Genomic DNA, 13,060 nt, shown 5'->3' with positions numbered 1-13,060 from the left:
AACTATTTATTAAAGACTCAGGTGATGGGTTAAAACGTTACACATTTAAGCTTCCTGATAATACAGTGCAAACATTATAAATGGAAGCATAAAATTACAACATGTTACAATCTATTGACAGATTAAATGAATGGGCAAAACTGTGCCAAATGGATTTTAGTATAGACAAATATGAGGTCAACTACTTTGGAATAAAAAGGGATAGAACAAGGCACTTTGTAAACAATGAGAAGAAAATTAGAAACACGAGCGGTCCAAAGGGACTGGGGATGTACCTCAGATACACTTATAATTAAAATGTAATGAAGAAGTAAAACAATTAAGAACACTCACAGAATGCTGGTCTTTATTTCTAAATAACTTGACTATAAGTGGGCAAAAGACATGATTCCAGCTATATAAAATTCTGAACAAACATAGCTTAGAGTACCACAAGGAGGACGACGTAGAGAGCTAGAGGAGAGCACTTCATAGGTTTATTCGAATAATATTTAAGATTCTAAAGATTAAATTACATGGACAGCTTAAATAAACATGTACTTCCTGGAATTAGGAGATTTACAGGTGGTTTGGCAACATTTTCAAGATATTAAAGGGATTAGTTTCTCACTATCTATCTTATCCCTACTTGCTGAGAATCGGCATGATCACAGATCTTTCAGGAGCAAACTTAGGAAACACTGTTACACATACACATGGAACTCTACCACGAATTGATGCCAAACTTGTTTATGGTTTTAATAAGGAGATTGACATACTTTTGTTGACCAAAAGATGTAAACAGATATGAAGCACAAGATTAGAAATGATGATGTTAGATTGCTGATCAGCCATAACCTAACTGAATGGTGAAACAGGCTTAAGAGGTTGAATAGATATTTCTGTTCTCTTGCTCCTAAAAGCTTGAAACAAGACTGTGAACTCAAAAACAAAAATACCAACGTAAAAACATGGCTGGGAAAAGTAAGTGAAATTTTGGCAGTAGAACTGTTGTTTCATGCTTGTTGGAACATGTTTGCAATCTCGCTGCAGTGACAGGAGAGCCTTGCAATGAGACTTGCTCAAATAGTCAAAGTTGGCAGTCTGGAGGAATATTTTCTGCTGAACTTGACCTAAAATTGGCAAGACCCAGGCTCTGGTCCACTGCTGTTGCTCTCTAATCAGAAGTATTCAATATCGTTAACTTAACCGATAGTGCACATCTGACATCATTTTCACACTTGAAACATTCCTTTTAAAACAATTTAATAAAACATTGAGCAGCTTTCTTAGCTGAGCTATTGCTGTTGACCAAGTTCAGCAGTATTCATAAAAGGAGTGTGGTTCAGGAACCATATTCATTCGTTAATTGATTCAGTAAGTCAGTTATAGAGTCATAGAGTCTGTAGCATCAGAAGACAAACACCTCCAGTCCCGACTGAACAATTGGTTTAAGGATCCTGCTTTATTTCAAGGAGACAGAGGCCAGGCGCTGAGCATTGAGCACTATAGAGAGAAAACAAACATTCAATGAAATCATATTTTAAATAAAACTGTACAGAGTTTCAAAAAAATTCTATAATTTTACCAACTCTCTTCTTTAAAAAGAAACTCTTTTTACCAACATGATCTCTGAATCTACTCTTCTCTGACCATCCAAAAAAAGGGGTAATACACAATATGATATATTGGCACCCAATGCACTTCCTCTACAGGTACAATGAGAAGTACACTGATTGCAAAACCTGTAAATTTGTTTGCCAAGGTATCACTGTGCTGTAAATCAGGTGAAACTACAACACTGCTTTATGTCCAAAGTCTGGACCACATGAAAACTGACCAAGGCCGTATTTACATCAGATTTACATTCTTTTAGAGTAAGAATGGTCTATTGCAGGCATGCACATTACTAAGTTGCTGCCACAGCTGACTGAATATTACATTTTAAAATAGTCTTATTGAATATAATGAATATAAAAGTGATTTGGTAATCCTCTCTCCTTATCCATGTATAGGAGGTATTCTTCCTTCTTCGGTTCATCACGGTAAACTCTTCCTTACTTCTCATTTTACTCTGGCTCTCTTTCTCACCAGCTCACTCTTGATCCTCCAGACTAGGCGGATCCCAGGCTGGACGTGTTCTGAGCTAGCTGGTTTCATCCAGGGGTGAAGTAGCACTGCAACTTATTCAGTGTCCCTGGGTTAGGGAAAATTCAGCCAGGGTTCTTTCACCTGATCAATATTCCGCTCGATATGTGTTTGTGGAACATTGTGTGAGGATTAAGGTAAATATGAGACGTATCACAGGCTAAGTAGTTTGACAGGTTTGCTGCCAAGACACATATATGAATCAAATCACTCTATGAAGCACAAACACTCATTGAACCATCCTCAAGGGACAGCAGTAAAGGATAGAGAGAAAGTTGTTCAAATTATATTTAAAAGTAAAGCAATACTGGGGATGTAAACAAGTCAGTGAAATACATATCGCATATCACACACGCTAGACACAGCTTTGACTGATCAGGAATAATGAAGTCACCTGTAAGAGAATTTACAAGGTTGATACTGACCTAAGCTCTAATGATCAGAGCGGTGAAATGAGAAATTTCACTCAGACAATAAGAAAATCTCTGACTGATACAAACACATTACCGAATGTAAGGCTACATCCTGGTTTTACAAAGTAGCCTGAGTTCATCATAAGCCCAAGATTGTGGGAGTGAACGTTGCACACAGTTGGCATCACACATGGCCTCTAATGAATTTTAAAAGACAGACTTCTGCATTATTTTACCTGTTTGTCCCTGGCAGCAGGACCATGCAGAGTGTGTTGTTGGGTAATGCCCTGAAGAGTCTCCCTGTACGTTGATCTATTGTACTCATCATGCTTTTCAATTCTTGCTCCTAATTGATGCAAAGTACATTATTAGCATGGCTAATTCTGAGTGAGATCTGTCTGCCTTCTACCCATTCATTCCATCATCATTCTACAGCCAACTCTTGTGATCACTGCCCTGGACTACTGATTCAGTGTTATGAGTAAGTTGGTGGCTCTTACGTTTAATATTATTATTCCGATTAATATCAAATACAACAAATAAGGAGGATTGAAAGGAACATTTTGCACTTGAGCTATCAGTGTAAGGTACCATTTGCTACAAAAACAGAAATTGTTGGAAAAACTCAGCAGGTCTTCAGCTTCTTCAGACCCTTCTGAAGTAGAGTCACTGGATCCAAAATGTTAACTCTGCTTTCTCTCCACAGATGTTGCCAGACCTACTGAGTTTTTCCAGCAATTTCTGGTCTTGTTTCCAATTTCCAGCAGCTGCAGCTCTTTCACGTTTTTGTTTACCATTTGCTACAATTGTCTCAAAATCTGATTTAACAGCTGGTTATTACTAACAGCTTTTTCTAGTTGTATGGATCAGTTGTAGTGTTCTGTTAGCATTGAGCATTTCATGTACTAATATGGGTATTCATTTTTTAATCCACCTTTGCAACAGCAATTTTTTGTGTGGAAGGTTTGGGTACATCATTCCTAAACTGCTTTGCTTCTAAAATTAAAATGTCAATGATAAATATAGGCTTCAGTTATTTGTATGATATTTGAAATATTTCTCTTTCTCCTTTTTTAGCTCTTAACTTCCTTCCACTCCTTCCCTTTCAAACATGGTCTTTAGAATAACATGAAAGAACAGAAAATAGTTTAATGACAAAAACTCACACACTGAGAAAGTTTGTTTTTTCTCTTCTCAAAAGAATGCCCGTCGAATGGCAGAGGGTCAGATGTCCTCGGGTTCAGTGTGGTGTAAGACTTTTGAGCAGCCCAGGATTGGAGGTGGTAGGGAGTGAGAGCTCTTACTACATTCAGTTTTTGGTTTCTCACTTCTTGTCCATTCATTGCTGCCTGGGCCTTTAGAGCACTCTCCAAGCTTCCATATTCTAAACAATAAATCGCACAGAATAGTAATTCCAACTGAAGTCGTGAAGTCAGGCAAAATTTCCCAAGAAATCCACCAGACAAATTTGAATCCTTCAGTTCCCTCACTCAACTTCTGCCTTGAAAGGGATCTGACAAATATGTCTGGAATTAGAATTGGGATTTCAAGAAGATATAGCTTCATTTCAAGCATTCATTTCTATAACCTAAAGATTTGTCTCTTCCATCACCCTACCAATTTCCATGAAAGGCATGCAAGTGGTCAGTTTATAAAAAGTTTAACTTTGAAGATTATAGAACAAATCAAGTTCATTTGTGTTGATTTCTCTATTCTACACAGTTTTCCACTCCATGTGAGCTTCACAAACCTGGTTCCAAGTCCTTGCTAAAGCTAGTCTGAAGAGCCATGAGGACATTTTGAAGAAAGAAATGGACCAAACTCTTCTTTGGGAGCTCTCAGTATACCCCCAGATGGGAAACTTTCCAAATTAAAGTATTGGGCATGAGCCATCCTGACGCAGTACTGAATGCAAATGCCCTTCGACATCAATTTCAGACAGAGAGATAAAGTTATGGATTTATAACTGCAGAACAGAAAAGGCTTGCTCTCCCTCCCCCATTCTTTTCCACAGCTTCTCAGCAGGCAATGTCTTGTGAAAGGGAAACCGAAGCAATCCCAATAAATACACGATGACTTCTTCAATTTTATAGAAAACTTCCAACACTTATTTGCTACATGAAGCACAGCTAAAATATGCCTTTTCTACCAATTTGAAAAATTGACAGTGAAAATGTTCAATGTATGTAATCTGAGATTTTCTTTTATCAAATTATGATATTGATTTACTTACTTATAAAGCAATCCTGAGGCTTTGCACCAATATCATCACCAGGGTAAATAATAGCCTCAATATGTCCAAATTTGCTGAACTTCACATTGAGGCGATTCTTTGTCAGGGTCTGTGGAATTCCTGATACATAAATAACCGCTCTGTTTGTGATATCATTTTCCAGCTTCTTTAGGACATGATCACAATCCAGTGTGCTTTCTTTAGTAGGTCTTTGAACCTGAAGAATTAGAAAAAAAATACTGTTTCTATTAGCAATTTTATCTAACACTAGAGCTGAACAGCAGGCTACCTCCTTGATATGGATCCAATTTAGACAAGTAGGAGGAAAGGCTCTCGCTCTAACACATGCAGGAGTTTCACAGAAAATGAATTTTGACATTCCAGTCTGGAGTATTATAATTTTACAGTAGAAAACTGCCCTGTCCAATTAATCAGAAGCACATGAAGCTCTGTATCAGGATCATAGATTAATCTGTTCTTAGCAACACGAACACATTTTCAGAAATAAAGTTATAGTAAACCTGATCAGTTTCTTCAAGTTAAATTCAGTCACTAAAGTGATTTTTTTTTGTTGCATCAGTGCACTCATTGATTCTTCAGATTTATTAGGGCTGATTGGAATTGGTTCTACAACAAAGAAGGGAGCTAGTTATTTGGTGAGTCTGGTAAGTCATTAATTGTTGTATTCTTAAGCTTTAATCAAGCACACAGATTGGTGGTGAAGTTAGAATATATAACAAGCAGCATAAGTAAGTGAATAATTAAAACTCATTAGTGATGGAGAGTAATGTTGCAGCATGTGGGTGCAGCTGGACACCACTGTGATCGGGAGCAAACACGTCTGCACTAAGTTTTTGGAACTAAGTTTTGGCTCAGATCTAACAAACTAAAGGCCAAAGTGCAGACCTGCAACACATCAGGGAACCGGAAAGGACTAGCCGTAGCAGTAGTGGGGAGAATTGACTCCATTCTCTCCAACAAAGTGTAAGAATCCAGATGGCTGCCCACTGTCAGGGTTCAAGAAATCTACTCAGGGCTGGAAAGAAATTCACCTTCAAGGTTCATGCAGTTACCAATAACATAGGCAAAATAAAGACAGGTTTAGCATTGAATATTTGAAGAGCAATGCACTAAATTAAGAAACTGAACCATAAAAGGTTATAATATCTGTATAACTATCTGTGTTTATAGGTCTTCCAGAGGGTTGAGAATCTTTGGAACTACTTGCTGCAGAGAGCTATGGTCAGAGTCCTTCTGTATATTTAAAGCTGAGATAAATTCATTATCAGTAAGCAAATGAAGAGTTATGGGGATTTGGCAGGAAAACGGATGAGAAGTGTGCCAGAAGAGCCATGTTCCTACAGAATAGCAGAGTAGGCTTGAGGGGCTGAAAGCCTTCTCCTGTTCTTATAGGCACACGGTACATAAAATTAAGACAGGTGAATGCACAGCTCAAAGACTGGTGCGGAAGAAGTTCTGGTTCATGGGTCACTGGCATCAGTATTGGATAAGGTGGGAGATGGACTCCACCTGAACTGTGATAGTGTCAGGTTTTTTTTTACAAATTGCTGAACTCGGGAAGTAGAGAGGGTTTTAAACTAAACAGTGTGGAACAAGGGATAAAATATATAAAAATGTGGTACATCAAACAGGGAAAGCATCAAACTTCATAGGAAAAGTACACAACTATGCAAATGTAAGTAGCAGGTCTGAGAATTGGTCAAGATGTAAAGAATAGCAGAGAATAACTGAAAGGTTAGCTGAAGGAAGCAATTCGAGTATGAGAAGAACCGAACTGGTAATCTTAAAAATGGATAGCAAGCATTTCCATAGTATTTAAAACAGTAAGGGAATAGTTGTCCCCTAAGAGTAAGAATAGGGAATTAATAGTAGATAATAAAGAAATGGCAAGTAAAACAAACAAAATATTTTGCTTCTGTCTTCAATATAGAGGATACAAATAGCATTCCAGTAATAGCTATAAATCAGGATAGAGAAGGGAGAGAGGTACTGAGTGAAATTATAATCATGAATGAAGTGATCTGATGGAGCCACAAGCTGACAAGTCTCTGGGTTGATGGACTTCATCCCAAGGTCTTAAAATGAGGTGACTGATGAACTTGTAGATATGTTGGTATTAACTTTACAAACCTCCCCAGATTTGGGAAGGGTTCCATTGGATTGGAAATTAGCAAATACAGCCTCTATATTCAAGAAGGGAGGTAAGCAGAAAACAAGTTAGTCTGATATGTCCCACTGGGAAGGTGTTAGAATTAATCATTGAAGGGATTATAAAAACTGAAAGTAATCAGAAAGCATCAACATGGTTTCATACAAGGGAAATTATTTAACCAATTTATTGAAGTTCTTTGAAGGAGTAATAAATGTTGGGAGTAAAGGAGTGCAGATAGATATGGTATAGTTGGTTTTCCAGACAGCATTTGATAAGGTGCCAAATCAAAACTTATTGCAGAAAATAAAAGCTCATGGTAGAGGGCAATATTCCCTTTAATTTTTCCTGCTGCTGCACAGACCTCCGAGGTTTATTCAACTTAGTGGGGATAGTGGACATACATAGATAGGCTCAGTGAGTGGGCACAAATCTGACAGATTAATTACAACGTTTGAAAATATGAAGTGGTTCACATTGGCAGGAAGAATGGGGAAAAAATGTATTCTTTAAATGGAGAATGATTGCAGAGCGTTACAATAATTATAAAAATAGATTTTTTTTTGCCTTCAATCCTCTGACTTTAATGCCTTGGACCTTTCATGGATCAAAATGATTTTTGAAAAGTAAAAACACTGACTTAAGATAGCAACAGTGGCCATTTATTTGACCAAGTTTAGCCAAGTTCATGAAGTTCTCAATAAACAGGCATCAGTCTGAGGCAAAATTAACCATTATAAAAAGCACTGAAACTCAGATCTGCATCCCTTGGTTGATTCACACCTTTCTTAAAGTCTCATATATTGGGATGAAAGTCACCTGCAGATTATCCAACTTTGAAAAAGCAATAAAGTCATACATGAACTGCACTTCAGACAGCGTTTGGAGTAGAGTAGAAAGAAGGAATGATGGATTCAGAACAGTAGAATTTGAAAGGCTTGCTCTCCATCTCTGCCTTTTCTCTCAGCCTCTCAGAAAACCATGATCAACAAAAAGCAAATTGAAGAAACATCCATTCACAGAAAACTTAAAAGTGTTTACAAACATGGTTACTGCTGAGGATACAAATTTAATTAAGGACTTGTTGCTTAATTAATTACAACTGTGGTCTCTGTTAAAACCCAACACTTCAAGGATTTTGAGGACTTCTTATCCTTGATCATCTTTTTTGAATTAGGCTCTCTCTTATTTTTAAATTTATACTTGCGTTTGTGTTCGATATTGCTTTCTTAAAAATTTTCATGGGGTTTGTAAAGAACATAATTCTTATCTTTCACATGAGAAAACCTTATAACTAGCTCCTTAATCTGAAATACTATTTATGCTTTAATGAAGTGTGATATAGCTACATGCCATAAAGAATTAAAAATCTTTGTTATGGTTAACTGCGAAGCTTAAAAAGAAGGGAATGATTCATCCCTTCTTAGCTGGTTGTATGCCTTCACAGTGTTACAAATGGCAGAGATATTATACCCAGCCTAGGACAGTGGCACTGTTGATACTGGCTGCAAACAGTTCAATTTTGGCAATAACATTTTAATTCTCAATAATAAAAATGCTTCCCCCAAAATATCATGAAATTAATTGGCTAACTTATCTAGATATTAAATGGAATTTAATACATTTTGCTTATTATGGCAAGGGAAGGCGATAGCTAGTTGTATTATTGTTGGACTTTTAATCCAGAGGCCCAGGTAATGTTCTGAGGACCTGGGTTCAAATCCCACCTTGGCAGATGCTGGAATTTGAATTCAAGAAATACCTGGAATTAAGAATCTAACGATGACCATGAATCCATTGCCGATTGTTGGAAAAACCTATCTGATTCACTAATGTCCTTTAGGAAAGGAAACTGCTATCCATACCAGATCTGGCTTACATGTGACTCCAGACCTCCAACAATGTGGTTGAGCCTTAACTGTTCTACGGACAATTAGGAATGGGCAATAAATGCCGCATAGCCAGCGATGCCCTCATTCCAGTAAAGATTTTAAAAAATGAGCCTAGTCCAAAATTCATAACATTGTCATCGCAAAATAGAAATTAACATTCTATGGTAAGTGCAAAAATTCAGACAAAATTTAATCTATTATGTGTTACTAAAAATGAGGTAACTGTACACAAAAAAAATAAGCTACAGCAGAATGCGCAGACTGACAGATAGGTAATATAAGTGGTATTTGCTCATGAAATGTATGTGTAAAGCTTGAATACTTCAAGAGGACTGATCTGTGAGGCACTGAGACTTTGTCTTACTAATTTTTGCAACTATCAAAAGAATTCCGAAAAGAATAAAAGAAAATTCAAATTTCAGTGCTGTTACCGTAATGGGAAATTGCCCCACAACGCTTCCATTCAAAGTAAGCACAGCAATGAGTGCACTTTCAGGAAGTGCATACTCAATACGCACATAAGGCTGTAAAGAGAATGAAAACAAAAGCAACCATTATCTTACAATACAGTTCTTTCTTTATTAACTAATAAGATGCCTAAAAAAAAATCACCTGCATTTATCGAGTAGCATTCATGATTTGGAATGTCTAAAAGTAATCATTTTTTTGAAATATAATATGGGGAAACATGACAACAAACATGCTTGCTGTTCCAAAAATGCAGCAGTAAATGATCTGATAACCTGTTTTCCAGTGATAATGGTTGAAGGCCAGGCAATGAGGAGAACTGACCTAAGAGGTCAGATAAGGTCTTAACATTTCATGGTGTGGTATCCTGAAAGTACTGCAGTACCCTAGTACAGCAATGGAGTCCTATTCTAGATGTTGTACTTAAGTCCACAATCTCAGTACTTAGGTGAGAGTGGTAAAATGGTCTGAAGGCTGACCCTCAAACTTAGCCATTAAATTGGCACATGGGGCTAAAAGTTTTATAAGACTCAAACGCTTGTTGAGAATTACTGAAGGAGATAATGTCTGGCAATACTTTTTCAAGAATCAACAGGTGTTTCAAGATTTACTCTAAAGATATCACAGTATGCTCACCAAAGTCATTCTTATGAGATATGGTAGCCACATTTTTGCTCTCGCTCCCTAAGCTAAGCTTGTTATCTACACACATCATCATACCCTTTCCAGCTGTACCTGCCATATTGTGTTAAAAATCACACAACACCAGGTTATGTTCCAACGGGTATAATTGGAAGCACACTAGCTTTCGGAGCGACACTCCTTCATCACAACCACCTGATGAGGTAGTGGCACTCCAAAAACTAGTGTGCTTCCAATTAAACCTGTTGGAGTATAACCTGGCGTTGTGTGATTTTTAGGAGAAAGTGAGGATTGCAGATGCTGGAGATCAGAGCTGAAAATATGTTGCTGGAAAAGCGCAGCAGGTCAGGCAGCATCCAAGGAGCAGGGGAATCGACGTTTCAGGCATGAGTCCTTCTTCAGGATTCCTGAAGAAGGGCTCATGCCCGAAATGTCGATTCTCCTGCTCCTTGGATGCTGCCTGACCTGCTGCGCTTTTCCAGCAACACATTTTCAGTTGTGTGATTTTTAGCTTTGTACACCCCAGTCAAACACCGGCATCTTCAAATCATGCCATATTGTGCTTTTGCACATTGCCCAACACTTTGATTCTTCACCACCATCACTGACTCTGCTGTAATTTGGAATTTTACATTTACCATGCTCGAAGCTGCTGGGCTGACTATTCCGACACATAGGGCAATACCTGGGACAAGGGTTTATACCAAGATGCCAAATTCATGTTGTGGATTATTTCCAGCATCTTCGATTGCTTCTCTATCTCCCATTCCTAATTCAGGTCCTGTAGGCACTATCATCCACTCTTAATCCTGCAGTTTCCATTTTCCTCTTAATTTTTCCAGCTCCTGCCTCAGTGTCCCTACAACGTTACCCATGCAGCGCACCTAACTCCACCACAGGTCAAATTATTTATACAACATTTATCATAGTCCACTATTTATATACACATTTAACCAACAGTTTGTTAGTACCACTGGAGATAATCATGAAGGCCTGCTTATGATACCAGGATGAACAATCTATTTTAGGCAATTTTGTGATCACATCAATTTAATTTTTGTTTTAAGTGTTGGAGATTATATGTTACTGTGGGGCCTGCTTGTGAAATTATTCCTTTGTTTTAGGAATTAAATTCCAGCCATTGTGCCCCAAGGTCACTCAACGTTTTATTGACTGTGTGTTATGGGTCAGCAATTTACAAATGCCCTAACTAGAGAAGAAATAATGAAATGCAATTGGCAAAGTCCTCCAACAGCGATACACGTGTATATAGCAGTGAAGAAGCTTGATATGATACAGGACTGCATCTGGTAATATGTTCAACTAACCTATTATGAATTTACTGGTCATCATTTATGGCAGACATTCACATTAGCACCAACATACCTGTTATAAACTGCTCTGAGAGGGAAAGCTAATGGTTAAACAACACATACTGCTCTCTCTAGTGGACTGGAAATATTTTGAAAATGACAATTCTGTTAGCCACTATTTTTGTAGTTTATACAAAGTTAAAAATCACACAATACCAGGTTATAGTCCAACAGGTTTAATTGGAAACATTAGCTTTCAGAGAGCTGCTCCTTCATCAGGTGGTTGTGGAGGACACAATTGTAAGACACAGATTTTATAGTAAAAGTTTACAGTGTGATGTAACTGATGTGTCTTACAATTGTGTACTCCACAACTACTGAAAGCTAGTGCTTCCAAATAAACCCGATGGTGTTGTGTGATTTTTAACTTTGTACACTCCAGTCCAACACCGGCATCTCCAAATCATTTGTAGTTTGTAGCTAAGAATTTCTGAAACACAAAAGGGCCTTTCCATTTTAATTGAACTTTGACTTTGTACCTTGTGTGTTTCTGTGATAATACTGATAGAACTGATGGAACCACAACTTTGGAATGTTCTTTCGACAGATGTTAAACAGAAATCCTTGCAGAATGGACCAGCGTAGACAGTACACATTTCTGACAACTTCCGTCTCATCTGTAGGGAGATTTGAAAATTAAATGGAATTAAGACATATTAAGAGATGTTGTATGATGAAGGGTAGTGATCTCCAGGTATCTGTAATTCTACAAGTTCATTACATTGCTGTTACAGGTAGTGCACTTCAATATCACTGGTACACTGTGGCTGTAGTAGGTATGAGGACAATCAATAAAATGACCTGCAGTACCTCTCTCCTTGGCAATCTCCATCACAGAGAGGAACAGGAGCAGCAATGTCATCCATAGCCTACTAACTCAAAACACTTACCATCCTAACTTAAAACACATCTGCAACCAATATCCTGAAATTCCCTACCTAACATCAGCATTGGTGTATCAGCATCACAGGTACTGAGCAGTCTGAAAACAAGGCTTCACTGTTACCTTCAGGCAGAAAATAATAATGCAGAGTTATTATATAAATGCAGAGTTGAAAAGTGTGGCACTGAAAAAGCACAGCAGGTCAGGCAACATCTGAGGAGGACAGCTGATGTTTCGGGTATATGCTTTTCAGTCCTGCGCACTGGCAGTCCTCACTTTCCCCTTCTCTGGGTAATAAATGCAGCCTTGTAAGGTGCATCCACAACCTGTTTTCTCCTAACCAACCTGTTCAGTGATGTTATTCCATAACCCTGGCGCAGGTAGGACTTGAGCCCAGGCCTCTCGGTCATGGGAAAGGGATATTACCATTGCTGCACAAGAGGGTCCCTCTGCCTACAACCTGAGTTCAATTCGAAAATAAAACACCCATGAGAACCCATTAAGTCCTTATAAAAAGCAAAAGAAGGTCATCAATTTTAGAATCATAGAAGTTGCCTGTTATTTAGAACCATAGAACTGCTATAGTGTGGAAGCAGGCCATTAAGTCTATCGAGTCCACACTGACCATCTGAACAGCATCTCACCCAGACCCACGCCCCTATCCCATCTCTCTAACCCCACATTTTCCATGGCTCATCCAACCATCCTGCATATCCCTGGACACTATGGGCAATTTAACATGGCTGATCGACCTAACCTGCACATCTCTGGACTCTGGGAGGAAACTGGAGAACCGGGAAATGCGCAAACCCCACACAGAATTGAACCTGGGACCTTGGTGCTGTGAAGTGACAGTGCT

General features: G+C 38.2%; 1 protein-coding gene across 1 annotated transcript in view; it reads right to left on the bottom strand.

Moving 5' to 3' along the window:
• Window positions 1–388: 388 nt before the first annotated feature.
• Window positions 389–13,060, bottom strand: part of LOC132825148 (RNA exonuclease 5-like) — a 53,793-nt gene continuing 41,121 nt past the window's right edge. The window contains exons 15-20 of the mRNA XM_060840164.1: window positions 11,798–11,935; window positions 9,267–9,359; window positions 4,774–4,990; window positions 3,707–3,924; window positions 2,777–2,886; window positions 389–1,485 (exon numbers count right to left, since the gene is read on the bottom strand). Coding sequence (XP_060696147.1) covers window positions 1,431–1,485; window positions 2,777–2,886; window positions 3,707–3,924; window positions 4,774–4,990; window positions 9,267–9,359; window positions 11,798–11,935 — 831 coding nt within the window. The 3' untranslated portion in view covers window positions 389–1,430. The remainder of the gene's footprint in view (window positions 1,486–2,776; window positions 2,887–3,706; window positions 3,925–4,773; window positions 4,991–9,266; window positions 9,360–11,797; window positions 11,936–13,060) is intronic.

The sequence above is a fragment of the Hemiscyllium ocellatum genome, chromosome 20 (genome assembly GCF_020745735.1).
Source record: "Hemiscyllium ocellatum isolate sHemOce1 chromosome 20, sHemOce1.pat.X.cur, whole genome shotgun sequence".
Classification (NCBI taxonomy): domain Eukaryota; kingdom Metazoa; phylum Chordata; class Chondrichthyes; order Orectolobiformes; family Hemiscylliidae; genus Hemiscyllium; species Hemiscyllium ocellatum.
Note: the sequence above shows the minus strand (reverse complement) of the source record. Positions and strands in the feature narration are given on the sequence as shown.